This window comes from Pinus tabuliformis, chromosome 6 (assembly GCF_031772625.1).
Source record: "Pinus tabuliformis cultivar Carrire ecotype Pingquan chromosome 6, CPIR1, whole genome shotgun sequence".
NCBI lineage: Eukaryota > Viridiplantae > Streptophyta > Pinopsida > Pinales > Pinaceae > Pinus > Pinus tabuliformis.
The window spans coordinates 901,735,731-901,762,898 of NC_142292.1; the positions used below are offsets into that span (position 1 = coordinate 901,735,731).

At 37.8% G+C, this 27,168-nt stretch overlaps 1 protein-coding gene across 3 annotated transcripts in view; it reads right to left on the bottom strand.

The window, feature by feature from the left end:
• Positions 1-27,168, bottom strand: part of RUS4 (root UVB sensitive protein (Protein of unknown function, DUF647)) — a 258,710-nt gene that overhangs the window by 113,208 nt on the left and 118,334 nt on the right. For all 3 annotated transcript variants that reach the window (XM_089422832.1, XM_089422829.1, XM_089422840.1), the window contains exons 4-5: positions 21,881-21,943; positions 21,684-21,760 (exon numbers count right to left, since the gene is read on the bottom strand). In XM_089422832.1, coding sequence (XP_089278958.1) covers positions 21,684-21,760; positions 21,881-21,943 — 140 coding nt within the window. The remainder of the gene's footprint in view (positions 1-21,683; positions 21,761-21,880; positions 21,944-27,168) is intronic.

Consider the following 27,168-nt stretch of genomic DNA (forward strand, 5'->3'; position numbering starts at 1 on the left):
CTACTCTATCTTAAGAGCATGATCAAAAGAAAGGATCTCCTCCCTCAAAGGGATGCAGGAATGCATGGGTCACACATTCACTAGATGAAATCAACATAATATGTCCTCATATGAAGTATGAAGTGATTGACTACAATTGAGGAACTCTTATTGGAAGCTCCTAGGAATGAAATGTGTGAAGAAAGGAAGGAAGAGATCGTGGAATATGCAACCATGGTAAAGGCAATCAACATCCAAAAGACCAGGAAGATTTGACTAGGATGTATCCATGGAAGTTGTGAAGACTTTGATGAAGTCTGAAAAAGAAAGAGACCCTTGACAAAATGGGAGATGTGTCGATATGTATGCAGGATGTTGATGCAAACTAGAAGATGTCATGATGAAAGACCATCACAAAGGTAATGTTGATTTTAATGTTCATTCCTTTATTTTAACAAATATCTGGATGGGTTTATGCAGGGCTGCCAAGGGAAGATCTATGGATGTCTTCCACCACCAATGCACATGTAGTAGGATGAAAGATCCTTAAGTAAACATGGCACGAAGAAAGCAACATGGCATGAAAGAAGGCCAGATATGGACTGATGGATCACTTTTCGATGATGACATGGCTGACTCATGGATGAAAGTGATGGATGATCGGTGCCCTACGTAGAAGTCCCAAACATGAAGACTCCTAGATAACGAAAAGAAATTCATGACATTGTGAAGAGGAGTTCTTCAAGCAGTTGGTTGTCCCATCATCTCCACCTGAGGAGTTGTTGTAGGCCCCTAATTAAGAGGGAGCCTGGAAACAAGTTTCTTACTTGGAAGAAACTTGGAAATTCCTAAGCCAAGAGGGAGCCTAGAAACAAGTTTCTTACTTGGAAGAAACTTGGAAATTCCTAAGCCAAGAGGGATCTTAGGTACATTCCTTCCATAGGAATGAGATTCCTTTATTGGAATAGATATGTCCTCCCTAATTAAGAGGGAGAGATAGAGACATCATTCTTGTCTTCACTTGGGAAGACAGAATGGAGGATTGGGTAAACATCTAGCATCCAATACTCTTTGAGGATGAGTTAGGGCATCCAAGATAAGAGTAGTCATAGAGGACTGATATTCTTTGAGGACTGGGAATCCAAGATAAGAATAGTCCTAGTGGAACACACCCTGAGAACCTGGGTGGGGTATGTTCGAGAGAGACAATGATGACAGTGTCTATACATCATTGGTCTTGCCAGTGTTGTGCTCAAATCTTGTGGAGAGATAGAGTTGTTAGTCAAGGCCTTGCTATGTGACAATGTTGGTTGATATGATGCTAAACAAATGGGTTACCAATCTGACTCTTCTTATGAGAAATTCTTCAGATTGAGAATGACCAAGTACCATTATGAATACCTCCCTAGTTAAGAGGGAGTGTTGAAAAGAGTAACTAGGTTCGGTCTTCATAATGACATGTGTAATTGTGATTTTATGTAATTGATGAAAAAAAGAAAAATAAAATTGTTATTGTAATGCTTGTCTCATGGGTTTCATGAGAAAGGAATTTTATTTTCAGTGATGGCTACCATTGTGAGCCTTTAGGATTTGTCATCTAGTCATAAAAGTCAATTTGAGTCTATGTCATGTATGAAGGACCCTTCTTGGGCAAGTTACACTTTTGTATGAGTCATAAAAAGAATAAGAAGGCCCTCCAAGACCAAGACAAAGTCACCTCCTTCAAGTCGGCTTCAAAAGAATAATATAATCTCTCAAATAGACACGCCGGCTCATCCTTTTGTCAAGTCAGCTAATTAGCATGGGCAACAACAATAAATAGGGTAGTTTGAATTCCATTTCAACAAAGAATTTCGGAGAAGTATTTTTTGTGGTTTGCAATTCAGTCAAGGTCTAATAAGGAATGCGAAGATCTCATAAGAAGTCTCTCTATCCAAGCGAAGGAGGAAAACTAGAATAAGATCTATTTGGGACTGTTTTTAGGGTTGATCTACACACGAGAGGAAAGGAGAGGGTTACGACTGCAGAAAAAGGGCCGAAGATCTCCTTGTTCTGCTAAAGGCCTAATCAAGGAATATTCAAGAAAGTCGAGTTGAAGAGGAAAGCCTTACAATCCAAGCGAAGGAGATGATGAGGTTAAATCACCATATGTGTTGCAATTAGGGCCAAAATACAGTGCAGGTCTGAAGCAGAAGGAAGATGAGATTGAAGGGTAGTCGAAAAGAAGGAAGAAGCAGAAGTTTGAGTAGTATTGACTTGGGCACGAAGAGCAATGGAAGGGAACTTGTGTCTTGGTCTTGGAGAGGCAAATAGGTCAAAGGTCTTGGTCTTGGTATTCGTCAATTGGAATCTCTATAAGAAGAAGAATTTGTTCAGGTTTTCCTCTCAAAGAGTGAGAGATTTTGGCCCTGGCTGATAGCCTATATTCTATGTCTCTTGTCTCTTTATGGTTTATGCATTGGTAGTTGTTTGATGAAGAAGAACACTGATAACCTAAGTAAAAGAAGATCCTAATCTAAAGAAGCAAAAAGCACTCACAAGCAATTACTAATAGAAGAGAAATCGCTTAATCTCTATGCTCTATATTTCTCAACACCGATCACTTGGATACACAAGGGCTTGCCAACATGCTTTTTGCTAATTGTGCTAGCACCCGCAACTATTAGAGGTGTTGGCCTAACCCCCTTTTTTTTATTTTTTTAAATCTTCCTTTTAGAAATTTTGGCCCCCCCAAAATTTTGTTTTCTTTCTTTGACTCTACCCAAAAAATGTTTTAGGCCCAAAAAAAAATCGCTTTAGGGCACTGTATGACTAATTTACTTCACCCCCCTTAAAACATTTCCTGTCTCATACGATCACAGCCAAACCTGGTCGTAGCAATCCAGTACGAACCTAACACCTATAATTCAAATATTGGTTTTCTTCAAAGTTTACGCTCTAATACCATGTTAGTTTTTCTTACCCTATCAATCAAGGAATTAGTTCCGAGTAGAATTATGTCTACTAAATAAAAACACAGCTAGGGTATTAACCAAAATAATTACAGCAAAAGAAAAATGTGCCAATCTCAATCACAAAAATGACAAATTTTGCCCAATCTCATCTCTCCATTAAGCTCTGAACTTACTTGGCCTCCCTTCCTAGGAAAATGGCCCAACTGAGGAATTACATACAACATTGGAACTGATCCAATTGATCAACCCTCCTTGGCTGATTTGGATCTCCTTGTTGCCCCTTCCTCAGACCCAACACACTCACTAAGAAGCCTCTCTCAATCTTGTGTTGTTCTATATGGTGTCTTCTCCTTCTCCCTAGCCTTGCTTTTATAACTTTACATTGAGTTAAATCCCTAACCCTAATCTCTAAAGTGATTGACAGCCAAGATTAGATCTCGCCTCACTTGAAATCAAGGGTTGAGATTAAAACATAATCACTAAAGTAATTTACTTTACTTTTCCTAAGTTTAGTTTAGCTCAATAAGCCAAAAGTATAATTATGTGTTTTTCCAAAGTCTAACTTAGGCTAAGTTACAAATGCAACTTGCTCACACTAGAGCAAGTGTCTAAGGAGATTTTGGGTGACTTTTGCACACCTAGACACTAGGCCTTTGCAAAAGTACCTTTCCGAGCTACAAACGTCAACAAGTTTACGTGGCTAAACGAATGATAAAAGCAAAGAAAGCCACAATAAAAGAAAAAGGAAAAATTCTAAAGATGGTTGGGACTAAAATTAGCAAGTGAGCAAAATCCTAACATGAGCTATACCCCCCTCATTAGCCATCACCTGACTCCTAGGACACTTGATGCTCCACACATAAAAAGGAACCCTTGTCGCATACTCCTTAAGACCATTCTCTTCCAACAACAAAATAATTCTGCGTTTCCGAACACCAAAATTAGATTCTCCATCCAATCTATCCTGATCTCTCAAACTTGCTAAGGCCTTCTATTGAAACCCTCAGAAATTCGAAAAAACTCAATAAGTTTGAAGAAGTTCGAACTGGGTTTTATAAACCCTCGTTATCCCTTCCTATGCCCTGTGTTGATTTACTCCCATAAACTCCTGCGCTTTAGATTTGCTCTGATACCATGTGAAATTTCCTTAATTGCAGATACGGGAAATTATTCTTCTATCTTTTATGCAAATTATTTGCCTTCAGAAATTAATTACAACAAATAACGAATAAAATCACTACTGCAATCTTCACAAATAATAACAAGAACTGAGATAATAATGAACACACAAAAAAGTAGACACCAATATTTTTGGACAATTACCCCTAGAAAAAACCAAGTGTGGGGAAAACCAATGCAACAGTGAGGGTTTTATTATTAACAATCTTCAGCAATTTGAGAATTACATAGACTACTTGCCTCTCACTGGCAGAGCTCTGGAAATATCTCTTCTCCACCTCTACTAGCCAAATTGAACCTCTGTTAGCAAACTCGAGCCTTCTCTGTGCAACTCCCACCTCCTCCAGCAACATGCACTAGCAAAACTGGAAATGTGTACGGCCTCTTCTAGAACTTGTACTGCCTCCTGAAATTTGTTCTGGCAATATCCTTTGCCTCCAGCAACTCGCTCTTCCTCTGGCCAATGTTGCAAACATCGACATCGAGATAAAATCGGCAAGGGTCCGGAAAACCAAAAAATCATAAAAATCGCTAAAATATCGATAAAAATCAGCAAAGACAAAATTAAGATAACACCAAAATATTCCTAAAAATTGGCAAACATTGGCTAGGCCAAAAAATCATGAAATCGAGATAAGATCGCCATAAAATCAAGATGTTTGCAACACTAGCTCTAGCAATTGTCTCTAGTAACTGGAAATCAAACTGTTGCACAACAACTCTCACTGGCTTATGCAGACTTAATTCGGCCTCCTTCCTTCTCTCGGAATAACTGGAATCTTCATGAAGATTTTCTCTGGAAATTCTCTCAATTTTCCTATTGAAACCCTGCTACTAGTGTCCTCCACGCTATCATTGTGCCCTTGTTCTCATTGCAATTCACTGTCTCCATAAGCCCCATCGATTTGCTCTTATAATCACTCGTTGACTAATCAATGACCACGATCTAATCTGGTTGATGGCTAAGATCATCTTGACCCCATCACATGACTTTTCTAGAAGTCGCTAGAGCAAAATTGATTTTGTCTCAAATAATTTGATTTAATTAACTACTTTTCCTAAGTTAGACTTAGGAAAATAATTAAAAATTGGCTAATTAATCTAATTAAGACATTTTCCTTAGAAACTTTTCTGGGTATTGGAGATAATTAATCCGCATGTGTTCATTAGCCTCATAGACACCAATAGACTAGAAAACCTATCTGAGCTACAAAAAACTAATAGGTTCCAAGTGTGCAGTGATAGATGTCGGATAGATTTGTCATTGATGACAAAGCAAGGCACCACAGAGAGACAGAATGCAGAGATCATATTCATACCAATATTGATAGGTCGCAGGTTAAGATTGATCTAAAGTTGGTTACTCATCAACTAAAAATGATTCTATTATGTCACAAGAGTAGCAGTGTGAATGTGAATATCATGGTCATGAAAGTTGCACTCTATGTTCAGACTTGTGAAGACTTTATGAAATCCATCTCTTTGTTGTTATACAAGCCAGCCTCTTGTTATACAAGTCGACCTCTTCTTGATGTTGCCACTTCTGCTCGAGATTATCACACTGCCTCTTAACAATGACATGAAAACTCAGTCTATTGCCACATATACTTCTATCTGCGATTTAAGACTCCATCAAGCTCTCCCAGACTTGATAATATATAAGCATGGTTAGTCATTTGTTGATACAAAACATTTTCCTAGGAAATACAAAGCATACATATCAGGTCAACAAAATCTAGATGTATGGTAATTTAACGGGTCGATCACATGTTTTACAAAGAAATCCATTACATTAATAAGTCGGCCTACAGGTCGGCTCTCCCTCAAAAGACATGACGTTTCAAACTATATGTCGGCTCCAAAATACGCTTGGGACATATATAAATATGTTTTTGACTCATCATTTGTGCAACATGGTCAAGCAAGTATCTCAGAAGCAAATGATCTAAAGGAAAGCAGTCAAAGGTTAAGAAGAGAACATCTGAAGAAACAATTCAGTGAAGCCAGAGAAAAGGAAGTGACACATCAAACTATAGAGAAGAGGGTTATTGAATGATTAAAGACCAATCCTTGAAGTATTTTTAGAGCTACTCATTGTTGAAGAATGTTATATAAAAAATTAGTTAGTTCATAATTTATTAGGCAAAGGGCATGATCAAAATTTATTAGGCAGAGGGCATGATCAAAGATCATGCCCATTCACCAAGAGGAACCCGAGGCAGTATATAGCCAAGGCCTCCCACAAAATGTAAACATCATCTATTCATTTATTAATAAAATATATATTATGGCTGTTAATTGCTAAATTTGTGTGTTCCATCTGGTATCAGAGGGTAGATCATTGCCTTCGTTTTTGTCCCGTGCTACGTTGCCTCAATCGTTGTTTGCAGCGTCCAGCGTCCATGTACCAGCCACTGTCACAAATCTCCTGTCGTCTCACCGTCGCCATCCGCTATCCCCCGCATCCACAAATCCGCATTCTCTGGGACATCCCTTCGATTTGTTGCACCGCCATCAATCATAGTTCCGATGTCAACTCAACCACTGTTTTCTTCTGCCCTGCCCCACGTCATCTCCCCGCCATCATGCTCCCCCACCAACGTCTTCTGCCTTCAATTTCCACCGTCCCTATCCGACATCTTCTGCCCTCGACTTCCACCGTCCCTATCTACGTTTGTTTCCCATCAAACTTTCGAACATTAGGTGCATACGTGTATATATGTAAGGCTAATCCTTAACTAGTTATAAGTTCAATTAATTAATTAGTATATAGCTTATGAGTATGCATAATTTGATTGATTAACTTTAATTAATTATTATATGGTTTATAACTATACTAATTTAAAAAAAAAAATAGTTCAAGTTAAGGAAGGAATTTTAAGCTGGCGGACAAATATACACCCCCACAAACTCATTCAATGTCATCGATGTCAGTGGCCGATTTCAGCAAAAAATTGATTGATCTGGAGAATAGGATTACTAGCCACTCCAATGATTTCAACCAAAAATTAGTCGATCTCGAGAGTAGGGTTATCAAACATTTTGATGATATCAAGAAGCTTCAGGATACGACACATCGGATAGAACTACAGCTCGGGCAGAACCATATCCAATCCGAAATGAATCATAACCCGACAATGACGTTGCTGAACACTCGGTGTGAAACGAGGAAGGTTACACCCGAACAACTACTCCAAGATGATGGAGGTAATCAACAGCACAATTCATCAAATTCAACAAATTCAGCAAATTCTCATGAAAAAGCGGAGTCTCCAAAAAAATCATCCACACACCATCAAGGAAATAGTAACGTGAATTTTTCGAATAAGCAACTTTGGAATTCATTCATCAATCAATACCCTCTTTTCGCTCCACCATTAGCGACGTATCAACCAAAGGCAAAAATCGCACTACCCAAATTCGATGGTAACGAAAAATGCAACGTTGCGTGGCTGAATAAAGCAGAAGAATACTTCGAGATTTATGACATCGACAATGATGATGAAAATATTAGGCACGCTTCCATGAAAATGGAAGGAGAAGCATATAATTGGTATATGTGGTGGAAGAAGACGACAATCGCCATCAGTTGGAGAAAGTTTAAGGATGCATTCTTTAAAAGATTCCAAGGTGTAAAGGAAGAAGAATTCTTTTCAACACTCATCAGATTGTGACAAAAAGGAAATGTGGATGAATACACTCAAGAATGGGAGACCTTAGCAACACGAGTACCTAGGTTATCAGAATCTCGCCTAATTCAATCATACATCTCCGGACTTAAAACTCATCTACGAGTGGAACTTGAGCTTCATGACATTACGTCAATAGAAGTAGCAAGACAAAAAGCAAACGCTGCTAAAAAGAAATTTGAACAGATACTGTGGTCAAAACTGGAAAAATTATATTCGAGACGAAGAATGCCCTAGTCTGTGGATAAGGATAATATAAGATATGTTCCACCACATCGTCGTGAAGGCGAAAATCTAACGTAGAAATGCAAAGGATAAAAGAAGGCAAATGCAAACGTTGTGGCAAGAAGTGGGACCCTAAACATAGGTGTGCAACAAGAAAAGAATCAAAGAACCTATATAACTGTGAAGCAACTAATGATTCAAACAGTGATGACTCAGACATAGAAGAAACAGAAGATGCCCCAGAATTCTCTCCAGAATTAGATGACGGAAGTATTCCGCAAGTTTCACTATCAACTATGACAGGTATATCACAACCCCAGACTCTAAAATTGAAAGGACATATAAAGAAGAACAACGTAGTGGTTCTCATAGACTCTGGTAGCACCCACAATTTTTTAGATGCAACCGTCGCAAAGAGACTCAACATTTTCTCATTTCCCTTACCCAACATGAAGATGATGGTAGCAGATGGTAAGAAGATCGAAAAGGTAGGGAAATGCCATAAGTTCAAATTGCAGATTCAAGATTTTAATTTAGAATCCCCGTTCTACACTATACCATTAGGTGGAGTAGATGTGGTCTTAGATATCCAATGGCTACGAACTCTAGGCACTTATTCCACCAACCATCAAGTATAGTTCATAAGCTTTAACTAGGAAGGGGCAGAGGTACAAGTTATACGGATTCCAAGCACCAGAGAATCAAATCGTATCATCATCTCAAATGATGAAGATGATTTGAAAAGGAGCACCCGCTTATGTAGCACAATGTCACCAATTAGAAATGTTATCTGCAAACATGATCAGCGAAGAATCACCAGAGATACAAGATCTAATTCAGAAGCATGAAAAGGTATCTGAAGACTTGCCTATGAAAATGCCTCCTAACAAGGAAATTGAGCATACAATAGAAGTCAAAGCAGGGTCAGACCCCGTCAACATCAAGCCGTATCGATATCCACATCACCAAAAGACGGAAATTGAGAGATTAATCCAAGACCTTTTAAAGTGTGGGATCATCTCGAAAAGTAAGAGTCCATATGCTGCTCCAGTGGTATTGGTAAGGAAGAAGGATGGTTCATTCAGGCTATGCATTGACTATAGAGGATTAAACAAAATAACGATTAAAAACAAATTCCCAATTCCCTTTATCGACGAAATGTTGGATGAACTACATGCCGCAAAATACTTCTCAAAATTGGACTTAAGGTCGGGTTATTATAAAATCAAAATCAGGTTGGAAGATATACCAAAAACGGCATTCCGAACACAAGAAAGTCACTATGAATTTAAAGTAATGCCATTTGGGTTAACCAATGCACCAGCAACGTTCCAAGCCACTATGAACGAATTATTCTGTCCATATCTTAGGAAGTTTGTATTAGTGTTCTTTGATGATATTTTAGTTTACAGTAAAACTTGGAAGGAGCACCTACAACATCGGGATAAAGTTTTTACACTACTGAAAGAGCATCAGTTCTACGCAAAAAAATCCAAATGCACCTTTGGAAAGGAAGAAGTAGAATATCTCGAACACATCATATCTCATGAAGGCATAAAAGTGGACCCTAATAAAATCAAAGCTATAAAGGAATGGGCCAAACTAGTTAATATATCCAAGCTAAGAGGGTTCTTAGGATTGACGGGATATTACCGAAGATTTATTAAAAACTATGCACATATAATTGCACCTCTAACAAACCTTTTAAAGAAGAATTCATTTCAATGGGATGAGGAAGCAAGAAGGTGTTTTGAAGAACTGAAGGAAATTATGTCTAATGCCCCGGTATTGGCAACTCTAGATTTCTCTAAACCATTTACCATCGAGTGTGATGCTTCCTGATTCGGTATAGACGCAGTGTTAATGTAGGAAGGGCTTTCAATAGCTTTTGAAAGCAGGAAGCTCAATAAAAGAGAACGTCTTAAGTCCACATACAACAAGGAAATGCTCGTTATTATGCACGCACTAGCTAAGTGAAGACAATATCTTTTGGGAAGTAAGTTCTCCATTCGAACAGACCATAACAGTCTCCAGCACCTCCAACAAAAAACACTTTCTGAAGAACAACAAAAATGGATTGAAAAAATTGTCGCCTTTGACATGGAGATACTACATAAAAGGGGAAAAGACAATGTAGTAGCACATGCCCAATCTAGGAAAGACGAAGAACCAGCATTACTTGCAGTCTCTGTTGTTGTTCCTGAATGGCTTAATGAGATTCGAAGTGAGTATGCCAAGGATGTAGAAATAACTACGATAATCAATAACCTTCGAGACAACTCCAAATTTCAATGAAAGAACGACATCTATGGTACAAAGCAAGAATCTATCTAAATTCAAACTCCAAGTTTAAATCCAAGATACTCAAGGAGTCACATGATTCACTGTCAGTCGGACATGTAGGATTCTTTAAAACTTACTACAATGCACGTCAATCATTCTTTTGGGAGGGGATGAGTCACGATATTCAGAAATATGTAGCAGAATATGACACATGTCAAAGAAATAAAAGTGAAAATATTATGACACCTGGATTACTTCACCCCTTAAACATTCTGAATCAGAAATGGGAAGAAATATCCACGGACTTTGAGGGATTACCTGTATCTGAGGGCAAGGACAAGATTTTCATAGTAGTCGGAAGACTCACCAAATATGGTCACTTTATGGCAATAAAGAAATCAGACTCTGCTAAACAATTTGCTGAAATATTTTGCAAAAATATATATAAAATACACGATTTTCCGAAAGTCATTGTGAGTGACAGAGATGCCAAATTCAAGGGTAATTTTTGGAGGGAATTGTTCAACCACATAGGAACCTACCTAAATATGAGTTTCGCTTGTCACCCTCAAACAGATGGACAAACAGAGGTTGTCAATAAATGTTTGGAAGCCTACCTACGTTGTTACGCTGCAGAAAAACAAAATAAGTGGGCTCAGTGGTTGCATCTCACTGAATGGTGCTATAATTCTACTTATCATACAACAGCAAAAATGACTCCATTCCAAGCCTTGTATGGATATGAACCCCCAAAATGGAAGGATCTAGCTCTCCAGACGAATCTTCCCACTATTAAAAACCAACGAGAAGAAACCCAAAAAATCATCCAAACCCTAAAAGAAAACTTGAATAATGCAAGGAACCGTATGAAGCAACAAGCGGACCGAAAGAGAATTTGAAGTTGGAGAATGGGTATTGTCGAACTCCAGCCATACAAATAGTTGTCCTTGAAACAAAAAGGAAAAAATAATTTGGCACCGAAGTTCTATGGACCATATCAAATCAATAAAAAGATCAGCCAAGTTGCATAGAGTTTAAACCTTCCAGAGAAAAGTCGTGTTCACGTCGTCTTCCATGTCTCCTGCCTTAAAAGGGCAGCACTGGGCGACCATCAATCAGTGCAAACAACGCTTCCATCCCTAGATGATGAAGAAAGGGTCATTTTAGAACCAAAAGGTATCATAACCACCAGAGAAAGGAAGCTTCGATCTCGTGTAATCAAGGACTACTTGATCAAGTGGAAGGACTTACCAGAAGAAGAAGCTTCTTGGGGGACTGAAGCATTTTGTCAACAACATCCGTCATTACATATGCTTTAAGGACAAATCATTCTTTTGAGAGGAAGAAAATGTTATATAAAAAATTAGTTAGTTCATAAGTTATTAGGCAAAGGGCATGATCAAGCCCATTCACCAAGAGGCACCCAAGGCAGTATATAGCTAGGGCCTCCCACAAAATGTAAATATCGTCTATTCATTTATTAATAAAATATATATTATGGTTGTCATTTGCTAAATTCATGTGTTCCACAAAACTGGCCCTCTTGTGGCACAAATTTACGTCTTCTACAAGCGTTTTTCTTTGGATATATCTTAAACATATTACAGCCCTGTGAAAAGTCACACCTCTGCCATAGTTTCAGCCCTGTATTGGCTCAGATCTCTATCGCAGTTTCGGCCCCCTCTATGACACTGAAATTTTTCCTTGCATAACACAGAGTTCGAGCTACCTAGACTTGGAAATTCGGCCTAATTGGTAATCAATTTGAAGGGTCTTAAGTTCACTGTTTAGAAATTTTTGAAGTATTATTGAAGCCTTCCTTGGACTAGACCTAAGGAAGATTTGGAGTTGTCTTGTAATCATGTTGAAGCAATCCTTTGAAAACAATTTTGAAGTGTCTTGAAATTGTCCTACTTTGACCAGATTTGAAAGGAGGCCTTGATCAGAGTTATGGTGATCTTTGAAGAGTTTCTTAAGCTTCGAAATACTTCTTGAATGGAGCATCCCTAGAACCCTTCTTTGTGCAGAGTCAAAGACAATTGTTGTGCATGGCATGAAGATTTCTAGAGCATCATTTGAGCACACTTGGAGAGCTTCTTGAGGAACATATTCGGTGAAGACTTACAGTGAATCCACAACATGTGTTAATCCAAGTCAAAGGCATCACTTGTGGCAAACCTTGAGGGCTGACCTTGGATATTCTGAAACATAGTTTTGAGCAGACCTAGAGAACCCTCTTGGTGCAATCTTGAATTGTTCTTGAGCATACCTTAGACCAGCTTGATCAAAGACTATTAAAGCAACTTCTAGAGACCCATTGTTGCAAACATAAAGTTGACTTGGAGAACTTGCTGAAGCTGATCTTGAAGACATTTGAAGAAGCAATTTTTGGAACCCCTTGTTGCAGACATGAAGTTGATCTAGAGAACTTACTGAAGCTGATCTTAAAGACCCCTTGGAGACATCCTTGAAGCATGTTGGAGCAGTCCTTGAAGCATTATTGGAGCTTTGTTGGAGACCTCTTTCTAGACTTGTTGAAGAAGCTTTTGGAAGTCTTGAAGAAGTATAGAAGCCACCTTAAAGAATTGAAGTAAATTGAGAGGGTTGGAGCCCTAGAGGATTGGAGTCCTCATACAAGGTTGGAGCCTTGTAAGAAACCAGGTTGGAGCCTGGATTGATTTTTGAGGATTGGAGTCCTCATAAGAGGTTGAAGCCTGGATTGATATTTGAGGATTGGAGTCCTCATTCAAGGTTAGAGCCTTGTAGAAATTAGAATTTTGTTGTACTGGTTGTGTGAAAATTTCTAAATAGAAATCCAACAGCCATGCCTAATATTATTTCTTCTACTTATTATTTCATAAATAAGTTATTCACAATGTTTCTACAACAAATATCGAAATAAATTCTACTGCAGCCTTCACAATTAAAATACTACGGAAAGTAAATGCAAGGAAAAATACTAGCACAAGTATAATCACAATGACACAGTTATTTTTGAACAATTGTCCCCGGAAAAACCCAATGTGGGAAAAACGGTGCAGTATATGAGGGTTTCTTTATTGATCTTCAGAAAAAATCTCATGTACAAGATACAACCAGCAGAATAGAAGAGAAATTTCTGTGAGAAATATTGCAGATGATATTCTCACGCTCCTTAGCTAAATTCTGACTCTAGAGAGGACTTGTTGCCCCCTCTACGTCTCACTGCGTCAGCTTCGGCGTAGGGACTGCACAATCCCTACGTCCCAGCGTCACAGCCTCAGCGTTGTCCATCCTCTGCTCTGCGTCTTCTTCTGCTCTTGCAAGTAGGACTGATGTTGATGCCCTCTCTCCTTTTTCACCTGCAACTCTCCCTCTTATTCAAATTCCTGTTGCCAAACTTCGACTAGTGAGAAAATCGATCTTACTTTGGTAACTGAGTATCTTCTCGGTGTGTTTTCCAAATGTCCATCCAAGTCTCCTTATAATCCTCCAGTTGAGCAATCAATGGCCCAAATTAGATTCTAATCAATGGCTCAGATCATATTGACCTGATCCTTGTCTTCTTCTAGAATTTTCACCCACAGTTTAATTAATACCCTTCAATTATTTTAATTTTCCTAAGTTTAGACTTAGGCACCCATTAAAAATAATTAATTATTTTAATAAAATTGTCTCTAGGTGAAATTTCCCAAAACGATTTCTGGGTATTGTGGAATACATGTGTCCAAGCCTCCCTGCAAATTTTGAGGCTTAGAGCACATCCAATGCTACCATAAATCAACAGGTTGGAGCCTAAATTGTTGTAGAGGATTGGAGTCCTCGTTGTTTTTATGAACAAAATTATTCTTCTTATTCTTCATCTTGTGTTCTAGTAACTTTAACTGGCATAATATAACATTGAAAGGAAATATTGATTCACCCCCGCTCTCAATATTTCCAACAATAAAGTAATTCCTAGGATTCATGAGTCAAGTACAATGTCAAACAGGTGGATTGTTCTCTTGGTGTGATACATGGCAGCATGTTCGAGAGTTCCCACGAATGTGAGGTTCTGAATTTGTTTTGGGCTAAAATCCTAAATTGAGTTTCCTAAACCCAATTTGGATTGCTAGGTTCACTTGCCTTCCTTGCTAGTTTGATTTTTTAAAGACCTTAACTCATGTTGCCAATTTTACATGGACAAAGCCTAAAGCAATTTGTGAACTTGGGCAAGTCCAAAACCCTAATCCCCATTGCTAATTCAACCCAAGAAAAACCTTAGAGTTGCTCATGCTAATCATATCAAGCGCAAAACTAGTTCAATTTTCTTCGCATAATTAGTACTTGTACTAAATTGCCAAGCCAAAACCCTAAGTCATCCATACTATTAATTCTAATTCTACCAAGTAAAAAGCCTTAAAAAGGGTGGTTGCAGCCAAATTTGTCAAACAGAAAAAGCTAGTTGATTGTCTTTTGTCATAATTACATATTTTGCTCATTTTGTTAAACTTTTCAGACCTTACATAACTTTTTTATCCACTCATTCCATGCATAGCCTTAAAAGCCAGTTTGACCCCCTTAAACAATGATAGAATGAGAGATACTATTAGAACCTCATCTTCAAAGAGAATTCATAGGGGTATAATCTGGCCTCTTTAGGCAAAGAAACTACCCACATGTCCAATATCGGTGAACATGGGTGAGAATAGCAGCATGTCAAGTGCTGTAATTCTGAAAATATAGCCAAAATTACCAGAAATCAGCACTGGAAGTGACTATTTTAAGCAGATTTTAAGCTATGTCTAAGAAAAACAACAGCTACGGTCAGAAATAAGGAGTTTATCATAGAAGGTATTGCCTAAAACAGAGTAATTACCTTAGGAAAATCAGCACTGACAAAAAGCATTTGCTGTTTTAGCATTTTCAGAAATTTATCATGAAAGTGTCTGTGCTGTTGGATGTGAGTATTTACAGAAGATTGTCGCAGTTACCATACATGGACAGTGAATGAATTCAAAATAAATCAGTCCATGTATGGCTACTACAACAAACTTAAAGAGAAATCAGTCCTTGAATTGGCAAACAGCGATTTATTGGAAGTTGTACACAGGAACAGACTTGGAATTAGTATAATCCCCTTGGAGATTAGCACTGGATAGAAATATTCTAGCATATTTTATCATGAGAATTATGTGAAAAGGAAGTTAGTAGAGGGAAAGTGACCTTTTCTAGATGTTCAGTGGTCTGGCAGCAAGACAACAACAATCTTCTGCGTGATATCAGCAATGAGAGGTGTTTTTTAGTAAGTATCATCATTAAAGTTAGTAAATGATGCTTTTTGCCACTGAAAAACCATCCAAACAGCAGATTACCTAACTTGCCGGAAACGCCATTCGCCGAATCAGAAACGGATTCTGGTACGAAACGGTACGGATATGTACGAAAAACGCATTGACGGCGGTTTAGATATGCCGGAAACTGCAAGTCTGTTTTCTCCCGCGTTTTGGGTTTTTTTGGCAGTTTTTGAACTGTTTCCGGAAATCCAGATATGGATCCAATAAAATCGTGATCAGTATCCAGATTTCCAGAAACAGATCACGCTATTGGTCACCGGGAATGCATCAAAATAGTCGGTGTTTAAACTTTAAACTTCAGCAGCCAGCCTTTAGGGTTTTAACTTTTCACTATTCACATTTTAACATGTTATTCATTAACTTTTGTTTCCTTCTACACGTTAGATGGCCATTGCCGCATTGCATTGGAGCTTGGAGGAGTCTTGAGCTTGAGGAGTCGTCGCCACGTGCTGAAGCCTAAAGGAGTCTTCGAGCTTGGAGCTTGCTGTTTGAGGAGTCGTCGCTGGTCCGGTAGGAGAAAGTTAGAAACTCATAAAACTTAAAATCATATCTGTTATATAATATTTGATTCATATCTGTTATATTTGATTAAAACTTAGAACCTGCACAGCCTTTCCAAGAGACTCAGGGATGAAACCCGTGAGTACCTGTTAAAGTTTTCAAAGGAGCTTCAACTACTTGTGTTTGGCTATTGACGACATCGCTTGGTTTTTCATCTTCTGGACTACCATTACAGCTTAGCTTGTCAAACAGTTTTCTTTGCTATTCTAATTTAAAAGCCCTCTCCACCTCTTGCATTAATCAATCACGACGGGATAAGCAGCAAGCCTAAGAATAAAAAATACACCTGTGTCCACTGTCAAGCAGCCATAACAAAAGGCCATTTAAAAATTAAAATTCTATAAAAAACAGACCACTTCTAAATGCAGGATTTAACCATGTTGTCGATGGGAAATACCAGTCTTGCAAATATCTCCAGCTTCTCCTTATATTTCTGATTTTTTCTTTCCTTTTGATGTTGTCATTGTTTCCGAATCCAGAGATGGTGGGTTTTAACTTTTTTAAGGTTCAATGGGCTTTTCACTATTCAGGCATTGGCAAGTTTTTAAAAACTGGGTAGGATTTTCATGACCCCTCTAAGTAAGTCCATTGGTCAAAGACTCAAATACAGTCTGAGCTTAACCAACCTGTTTTAGTGATCGGGCTGGATAGAACTAGGGGTTCTGGGTCAAGCTGGCAAGTCTGGTAACTTTGCTAGCTCTCTTTATTAGACTTCTTAAATTTTATGGAATCATTTCTACTCTATGATGAAAGGCATCTTCTCAATGCTTGATTATTTGATTATTCAATGATGCAAATTGCAATATGTAAAGAGAATAATTTATTGTTTAGTTGATCATATGGTGATGCAATGCCTCAATATAGTGGGACAGGAAGAAGTACATTAGGGAACTATAATTTTTTTCCTGAAGATATAAGCTCACATGAAACCTCTCCCATCTTCCCTGGAATTTATGGATGGATGGCAGTCCAACCACCAGTTGCAGCGGTGACTGGTAACCCCAAGGGACCTAACAGAATGGGTCTTGACTCCTAAGACCTCTTGTGAACTTTTTATTGGAGCATTTTACCAAACTTTTAACTTTTAATAATGATTGTTCTTTTTCAAGGCTTGTAAGTTTGTAACTTGTTTTGAAATACATATTTGTCATTTTTATTTTGCAGTTTCATTTACATCATCATCATCATTCATGGAAACTTCAAGTTCATCCATTCATGAGGTAGAGGAAGTGGAACATGAAATTGAATTTGCCCCTAAAGTTGATCCAAAGTCACCACTTTGGAAATATGTAACTACTATTGGGAAGATCCGAGGAGGGGGATCATTGGCATGGGTTTGCAGTGAGTGTAAAAAAGAGTACAAGGGATCATACACACGGGTTAAAGCACATTTACTTGGGTTGAAAGGCAATGGGGTTTGAATATGCAGTGGCCCACCTAAAAAGAATGGGACAAATGGAAATGGTTTAAGCAAGGTAAAACTTGCAAAATATCAAAAAGAACAAGATAAGGCAGAAGCAAATGAGCAAATCCTGCCTCTCAATTAAACCACCCAACAAGGTTGGGAGCATCTTCATCAAAGCCTCCACTTCATTCTCATGGAATTGTTGGTTCAAAGCAGTCTAATTTGGGACCGCTTGAAAGGAGTTTTAATAATGATGCTCGAGAGACAGCAATTGCAGCTATAGGTCAATGCATTTATGAAAATGGCCTTCCCTTTAACCTTGTGCAATCTCCTTACTGGGCAAAGATGATAAAAGCAGTGAATGAAGCCCAAAAGGGTTCAAGAGCCCTGGATATGAGAAGGTCCGCACCACAATGTTGAGTGTTGAAAAGTTAGATTTGGAGGCTAAATTAAGCCCCATTCGTAATTCATGGCACATTTCAGGGGTGTCCATCATTTCTAATGGATGGAAATATCAAAAGAGTAGGACTTTGATCAATGTGATTGCTCAGAGCCCAAAGTGTTAGAAAATCATAAAGGAGGAAAGATTTTCTTATACTTGATAATTACTTGTAATATTCTTGATTTCTTGGTTTCTTTATAATCTTCTTTCTTTTAGTTCATCAAGCAATTACCAAAGCAATAGCACATAAATCAATGGACACTAGATATAGGCTCACAGCCAGGGAAAAACCCCTCTCTAGGGGAAAACCCAGTCAGTAATTCTTCCTTCAATAGTTTTCCTGAGATATTCCAAGACTCTAGACCTTAACACAAACTTTCCTCCACACCAAGTCGGCCTTCTTCTTCTCTTGCAGACGATCCTACTTGACCTGGCAGTAGCAGCAGCAGTAGAAGCACTTTCTTCGACTCAGTTACTTCAACCTTGCTTTTGAGACTTTGATCTTCACTTAGAAACTTCGATCTTGGCCCAATACAACTTCCTGAGGTAGCAACATCCAACAGTAGCAACTTCGACCTATAGCAGCAACAACATGTAGCAATTGGCAATGGCATCAACAAGAGAACTTCAATCTTCCAAACCAGGTCATAAGAGAGAGATAGATGCACCAAAACTTCAATTTTCCTTCCTTCCTAATTCTAGACCAAACTCGCACTCCTTTTGCCTTCTTTCCTCCACTTCACACTTTTTCCCAGCTTTAAGAGATATCGAACTTGCTTATTGTAAGAGTGCTTCAAACAAAATTCGAACTGCTTCATTTATAGTCCTTTGTTGAGGTCAAATAGCCCTCTTCGAGGCCAACTTGGTGTGGAGGCAACATAATTCATATTTGACTCAATACTTAACCTTTTTACATGATTCAAAAGCCCATGAAAGGTCTCTTTAAAAGTACAATGACTTTATTAACTCAGAATAAATCCTAGAAGTCCTCAATGGGGACTTTGACCTAATACATGATGACAAAATCATGAAACCCATGCTTTAATAAGTCATAATAATGAAGGGGACAGTGTTTTTGAAGGCAGTGGATTGTGAGGGGCAGATGAAAGATTCTCACTTCATTGCTAACATCTTTATTGAAGCAATTGAATTGGTGGGACCAAAAAAAGTTGTCCAAGTAATAACTGACAATGCAATGGTGTGTAGAGCAGCAAGCCTAATTATTGAAGGCAAATATCAGTACATCTTTTGGACCCTTTGTGTTGTACCTCATTGAACCTCATGTTGAGCAAGATGCGGAAGAAAATTGAGAGGATTCATGTTATTTTTGAAGAGGCAAAATAAATTCGAGCATTCATCACAAACCACCACATGTCCCCATGCATCTACAGGGAATTTGCAAAGTTGGAGCTCCTTAAGGTACCTAAACTTTAAAGTTTATTTCATAAATTCTAATTTCTATGACTCTAAAATCAAATATGTAAATTGGATTCTCAAATGTCATGATTCGTGAATCATAATAGTTATTCAATCAAATTATGATTTTTAATTTATTGAAACAATGGAAATTTGGCCCCTGCAAGTTGCTGAGACTCAATTTGCTTCTCACGTCATACTTTGTAGGTGAAAGATGCATTACAACCAATGGTATGTAGTTCTCTTTGGAATCAATGGAGGCAATCCCAATCTGATAGAGCACAAGCAGTGAAAAAGTTGGTTGTTGATGATGAATGGTGGGATAACGTGGAGTACCTCTTGGCATTTACTAAGCCAATTGTGGATTTGCTCCGTATATTTGACACAAATATGTCTAATTTGGGAGAGGTGTAAGAGGGCATTGATTCCATGATATAGAAGATAAGGGTGGTTATAAATGCCAAGGAGAATGACCCAGATGAATTCTTTTACAGAGAAATAAAAGATATATTGACCAAAAGGTGGAACAAGATGACCACCCCATTGCACCTTTTGGCCTATGCAGTGAATCCAAAATATTATGTTGCAAAGTTGCTAAGTGATCCAGAAAGAACCGCACCAAGCAAAGACCCAGAAGTCTCACAAGGATTTAAAAAGGCTTTTAGAAAGCTTTTTGTAGATCCTGAAATTGGGCTTCGGATTCGTGCAAAGTTTGCTCATTTTGTGGGATCAGAGGGTTGGGGTTCTGATATTGATTGTATGTGGGACAAGAGGGCAATGAGTCCAATTGAATGGTGGAACTACTATGGTGGGGAACTTCCACATATCGAAAAATTGGCCATCAGGATCTTGTCACAGGTTGTTAGTTCCTCTTTAGCAGAAAGGAACTGGAGTACATATGGCTTCATCCATTCGGTGAAGCAAAATAAATTGGGCTCTAAGAAGGCTAAGGAACTAGTGTATGTTCATTCAAACCTTCACCTTCTATCACACAAGAGAGACGAATACAAATTTGGGGCCGCCAAATTATGGGATGTGGAACCAAAGTTGCCTGACTTGGATATGACGTTGAATGCCAGGTCTCATATGACTTTGTTTGATGCACAATCACCAATAAGTGGATCTTCAAGTAGACATGGCAACAATGTTCCCGCTTCTAAAGAGGATGTGGAACTTCTTAGTGACAGGAATGAAGACATATTTGATTATATGTAAATGCAATTTATGATGGTGTTTTAACTTTTAAACTTTTGAACAACCATATGAATTATGAATAATGATAGTAGACTGCCAGTCATAGTTCATTTTGTACTTTGTACTATGTAGTATGCATTATTAATTTTGGTGATGATGTTGTAACTTGTCATGTTGATGATTGAAATTTGAAATAGAAACTTGATGATATGTTGAATCATGAATGTTATAATAATCATTAATGATGATGACAATGTTTATGTTGAATTGATGATGATGATAGATGATAATTGATTATGTATTTTTAGATATAATCTAGATTCTAAAAGATGAATGGTAATATGAAATTCTTATTTTGTTATATATATATGTGTGTGTGTATGTTTGCCGTTTCCTACCATATCGTATCCAGATTTTTTGAAAATTTGCCGTATCCGTTTCAAACCCGTATCCATATCCATTCCCATATCCGTTTCAGTACAACTTAGCAGCTGGCATGCATCCAGAGCTGGTATGTTTTCTTTCCTCTTTCTACAGACAGTATGGGCTTCTATCATTACATGTGGAGAAGACAGTGGGGGGGGTGTTAGACAGTATTTTTCTGAGCAGTTGATGGCAGCAGAATTCTCATCATCTTCCCACCTTCCAGATCCAACCACTTCCATCAGCATGCTACTAGACCTATTGCAGACTATCGTGTTGTCATTATAAAGTAATTCAGTCTCTTGCGTAACAAATTGATTTGGTTCGACTATGCCATGTTACTAGCTGGAGGGTGGGGTGCTTTGTTACACGGAAAAAAAACAACATGCCAATCAACCCCAACACTAATCAAGTAAACCCTGGCCAAAGCCTTAGTTGCCCAATTCAAAGAAATTGTTAACATAAAAGCTAATGAACTCATGACAAATAGCACCAAATTAAAAAAATATGAGTAAGCTTACTAATGATAAGCTCATAACTGATAAATGACAGCAGCAACATGGACAAGAATGAATATATAGGACAAAAACATGAACAGAGGGAGAGATAGAGAGCAACCTTGGGTTGTTTTTGCATAGTAAATTCAAACATGCCGCAAGTGCAAGACCAATGTTGTCAAAACATACTGTTTGTATCTGTTTTCCAAAGTGTCGATAGAAGCTCAACTATTAGCAGAGAACTTTAACAGATAGAAAATCAAACCAAACATGCATGAAGTTAATAAGCACCATGAATTGTCACCGAGTGAACTTTACCTGGGACTTAGCAGAAACATCCCCCAAATTATCAGCAACAGCAAAACTTTGGTGTATTGCAGACTGGGAAAAAAGGAAAAGGAAAAGAAAAATTCTTATAACATTTGATGAAGCTCCAAATACAGAGTGCGAAAAGAAAAAGTGTAAACATCAGATTCTTCAATGCCAACTCTTATCAATTTACACAACATATATATTTCTAACCATAGAGAAAGAATCCAAGATTCACCTTCAATATAGTAGAGGAAAATTTAACAAGATCACATTTTCATACCAATGTCATAAATATGATTTCTTGCCTGAATTGATGGTTATGTATCCTGAGCTTGCACTAAATGATGCTTGACAAGTTAAATTACTGTGACTGAAACTCATCAACAATTTCTCCAACAGAAAACAATTATAAAAATAGAATCTCAAAAAAACTTCCTATAGATTGTAACCTGTGTAAGGAAACCAAGACACACACACACCCCAGTTCATTTTTAAGCCCCAAGAGTGGGTTAGCTCAATCACTTGAACCACCCACCCAAGGCATGTTTCTGACGGGGAGGCCATAGTTCATTGTTTCAAATCTGGTTAAGTCCCTGGGTTACTAGCCACAATTCTCACTTGCAGTTAATACGCACTCCACCAGGATATTTCGGGGGCATGGGGGGATACCCCACAGTTTTCCTTGGAAAGAAAATGATATCCCAGTCCACGAATGACTTCCTTGATATATTCTTCGGAATATCATTTGGAACATTGGATCTACATTGGGACAATGTTTACCTCGCTGGTTGAGGTTCACTTATTTGCTTTCTTATTTTCTTTCGTAAAAGCAAATGTCATAAAACATAATAATTCCATACCAGTCCATCTCATAAACCATTACTCTTCCATGGTAGTTTTTCTAAAATATTACGTGTCTTTTTGTGCAGTATTTGCAACTACATATAACAAATGAATGTAGCCCCAGTTTCCTGAGAGAGAAAAAAAATCTACAAAGAAAGCATGTCTAAGTCAAGTCACACTCAATTCAACCATACAAAAGGTTCAACTATGAGACAAACTTCCACTTACCTAGTCTATTCAACAAGGATGCCCCTTGGCCCCTTATTTATATTTTATTGCAGCTGATGCTCTAGGATATTTACTTGAAGCTGCTCAAGTACAAGGACAAATAAGAGGGATATCTTTTCCTAGTGGCACACAGATATTAAATTATCATTTTGTCAATGATTCATCTCACGCTATAATTATCCCACAAATCCATCAATGCACAATACATTTCCTTGGTACTTTTGCTACAGTGGTTGGAGCCATTATCGGTGTCACCACAAAATCTAGCAACCTACTACAAAGCCTCACTAGGCAACCTAGGTCTTAGGGAAACAAAGAGATTAGCCACCATTGTCACCTCAGTGGCCTCTCTTCTGCTGTCTTGTGGTCAGAATGTTATCCCCACAAAGGCTTCCCTAGCAAGACTTAAAGGATAGATGACTCAGGATTACTAAGACAAATGATTATCTAAAGATCTTGCTAGCAATATCACATACAAAGATCTTCAATAAAGCAAGGCTCAAGGATGATAATAGCTTAATGCTTATGGAAGAAGGTGTTGGCAAATCCTTGGAGGCCAAGATAAGATTTACAAGTGTTCAAGCACACTTTCAACCAACCCCAATAAACTAAGAAAAAAAGTTGTTATAAGTTAGGATTTCAATGATGGGCAGATTTACAGCATGCAAAACCATATCATAGCCAAGAAATAGCCTACAAAGGATAAGATCAACACAAGATTGAAGGCTATAAGGGAGGTAAGCAAAAAATAGGTCAACAAAAAGTTTTTATTGGATAAAAATGTACAAAACAACAAAATAAACATATGATGATAGCCCTAATTTTGATAGTAGAACATGCAATAAATGATAGATTTTGTTTTTAAACATTAATAAATGCAATTCCCCAATAACATATAGGTATAAAATGCTATTAGATGCAAAATTTGACCAAACCCTAACCCTAGCTATCATAAAAAGGAGAAAATAGAGAAATTTAGAGTGATCAACACAACTAGACTAGTGTCTTTATTCAATTGGGCAATGGAGTCAATTAGATTGAGATCAAAGAATCAGGACCTTGGATGAAGAAGAGTGGAAGACAATTTGCTTCACATAGAAACCCTAGCAACTTCCTTCATATGCGATTTAAGGTCAAAGGATGCATGAAAGCAAGTTCTTTTGATGGCTTTTTGAATGACAAATTTTGCATAAACATGTACAAACAAGAGTTCACAAGAGATATTGCACTTCTTAATATGGCACAAGATAAACCCTAATTTCAGAAATTACAAGCTGAATGGAAGAAAATAGCATTAAACTTACTATGGAATGATGTCAAAAGGAAGCGAAGGTAGCTCAAACAAATTGGAAATTATATCCCCTTGGTCTATTGAAATATGTAACTAGGTTCAGTCTTCATGATGACATATGTGATCATAATTTTATGTATTTGATGTAATGAGAAAAATAAATTTATTATTATTATTCTTGAGGCATGGATTTCATGCTCGAGATATTTATTTTTAGGTCAAGCACCCATTGAGTGCTTCTAGGGCTTGTCATTGAGTCTACAAGCTAATTGAGTCATTGTCATGTACGGAAGACCCATTTGGGCATGTTACGTATTGTAAAGAATATTATTTGAGTCAAATCTAGATTCAAAGACCCTCCAAGACCTTGTCATGGTGCGAAGATCAAGTCGGCCTTCTCAAGTGGAAAATTCGGCCTAAAAGAAGCAACTCGACCTATTAGGAGACCTATATATAAGGGAGACTTTGACCTCACTAGAAGCACTCACTAACTTCACACAAGTTCGATCAAGGAAGAGGAAAATGTGCGAAGAAGATAAGGACAAGAAGAAGAAAAGAAGAGCGAGAATTTTGGACGTGCAAAGAAATCAACACACCTATTGCAGTGGAAAAGACCAAGATGGAGAAGTCAAGTTAAGGCATTAAGAAGTACACCTTGCAAGCTGAATTCTCTAGAAGAGAGAATCAACTCAAGCGAAGAGGAAAGGAGGAAGAAACTACCATAATTTTCTCACGCGCAAGATCTAGGGTTTCTGTAGAAGAAATTGTTCGAGGATGAAGTTGCAGAAGAATATGTTGGGGTGTCAAAGTTGTTGTTCAAGTCGAAGTTGCTAGAAGGATATTTCATCAAGAAAAAGGTTTGACTTGGTCTTGGAGGGGTCTTGGTCAAGGGTCGTAGGTCTTGGAATTCGTCAATCAAAGTTATATAAGAAGAGAAGAATTCTTGTGGGTTTTCCTCTCAAGTGGAGAGGTTTTGGCCCTGGCTGATCACCTATATCTTGTGTCTTCTTGTCTTATTGTTCTTTATGGTTTGGTAGTTGTTGGATGAAAAGAACATTAATATAATCAAGTGAAAGAATAAGCTAATTAAGTTAAGTAAAAATACATCATAAGCAGTTATCAAAGTAAGAGAAATCATCTAATTTGTTACCCCTAGATTTCTCAACTTGGTATCAGAGCTAAGGTGATAAGACAAGGAAAGGCAGCTTGAAGAAGGACCATCAAAAGGAGTATCAAGAAAGGTCAAGACATCAAAGAGGACATTGAATCATCAAGAAGGGATACATAAGGGCCAAACAATCTAAGGAGCATCAAGAAGGACTACTCGAGGATCACACCATCTAGAAGCACTATCATCATCATCAAGGAATCAAGGTGATCTCTCTATTCTTGAGTCAAAGATCACTATCAAAGCACACTTGAAGTAAGACATCTTCATCAAAGAGACATCTTTTATCATCATCATCAAGAAAGGCATCAAGTTGAAGATTCTGTCATCTAGGAGTATCTTCACTTAATAAGTAAGTATCTTTATATCTATGTCTGAATCTATCAAAATGACTTCATTTTGCAAGGAGAGCAACAAACTGGTTGCGTCATCAAAATTTCTTGCATGGAAGAGGATAGATTTGATCCTCATAGAAAATGAAGTCATTGGACATGTTAAGGGTTTAATCACTAAACCTCCAAAGGAAGAAGCTCAAGCTCTAGCCAAGTATATGAAAGGGGAGATAAGGGCTTAAAGGATCCTTGTAGAATCCATCAAGAATCCCCTCATGCCTTATGTTGCGAAACTGGAGACATCAAAAGAAATCTACGAGAAGTTAGTAGAATTATTCTCCGTAAGCACCGTTGGAGAAGTCATATCTTTAAGAACCAAGCTATACAAGATGAAGATATCAAAGGAAAAAGGAATAGCCTCATACTTTATGACGATGTCAGAAATACGATAAAAACCGCAAGAGTTAGGGGAAATAATTTCTGATAATAGATGACCACAGTTGTGCTCAATGTACTACCGGAGGAATGGGGCAACTTCATATCAATCATCTATGGAAAGAAGGAAACGACCCCATTCAGTGAACTTTGGTCATTGTTTAAGATTGAAGAAACCAGGATGAAGGCAAAAAGTGATATGAGATTGTTGACATGGCGAATGTTCGCTATACCAACAAGGGGAATTAACCCGATCGCAAGCCCCAATTAGACCTGCTTTTGTTTGGAATGGCTAGTTCCAACGGGTTTTAAGGGACCCCGTAAACTGTCAAATGCGTTGATAGATTGCTTCGGGAGGAAGACTTCAATTAAATCAACAAAATAAAATAGCTAACCTCTATTTATTAAATCCTATCTACACTACTTCCAACTACTCTGATCTAGTTCTAGCTATCCTAATCTATCCTGCAGGGGTATGACAAAAGAGAGGTTAAACATCATATATGAATCCCAAGTCTAAATGAATCAATTACTGGTCCACATAAGAACAAGGTTGCATCAATTCTAAATTGTAATCCAATCACTCATACAGGAATACACATTCCTTTTATGGAATTAAAGCTTGCAATTGATGTTTAACATAGTTTCGAATCAGAGACTGCTCATGAATTAACCATGATGAAGAATCACATTCAAACAACCAAGGCAAATCATAAACTATAAGTCATCAATGGGCACAAACACAAATCACATTCATATTTATGCTCTCAACAACATCCTGATTCATAACATATAAAGAAGAGAAAAATCAATCTAATAAAAGGCTCCTTCTCCGACCCAAACAGTCTTCCTTACTCACAATAAACAAAAGTTGTTCTGCCAAACGAAAAAAAAGCCCCAATTCCTATCGGAGGTAATACTTATACAGCTCAAAATGACCCTCTCTCTACTGACTTTTCACCTCCTTTCTTCACATTAGACAGATCTGAACAAACAA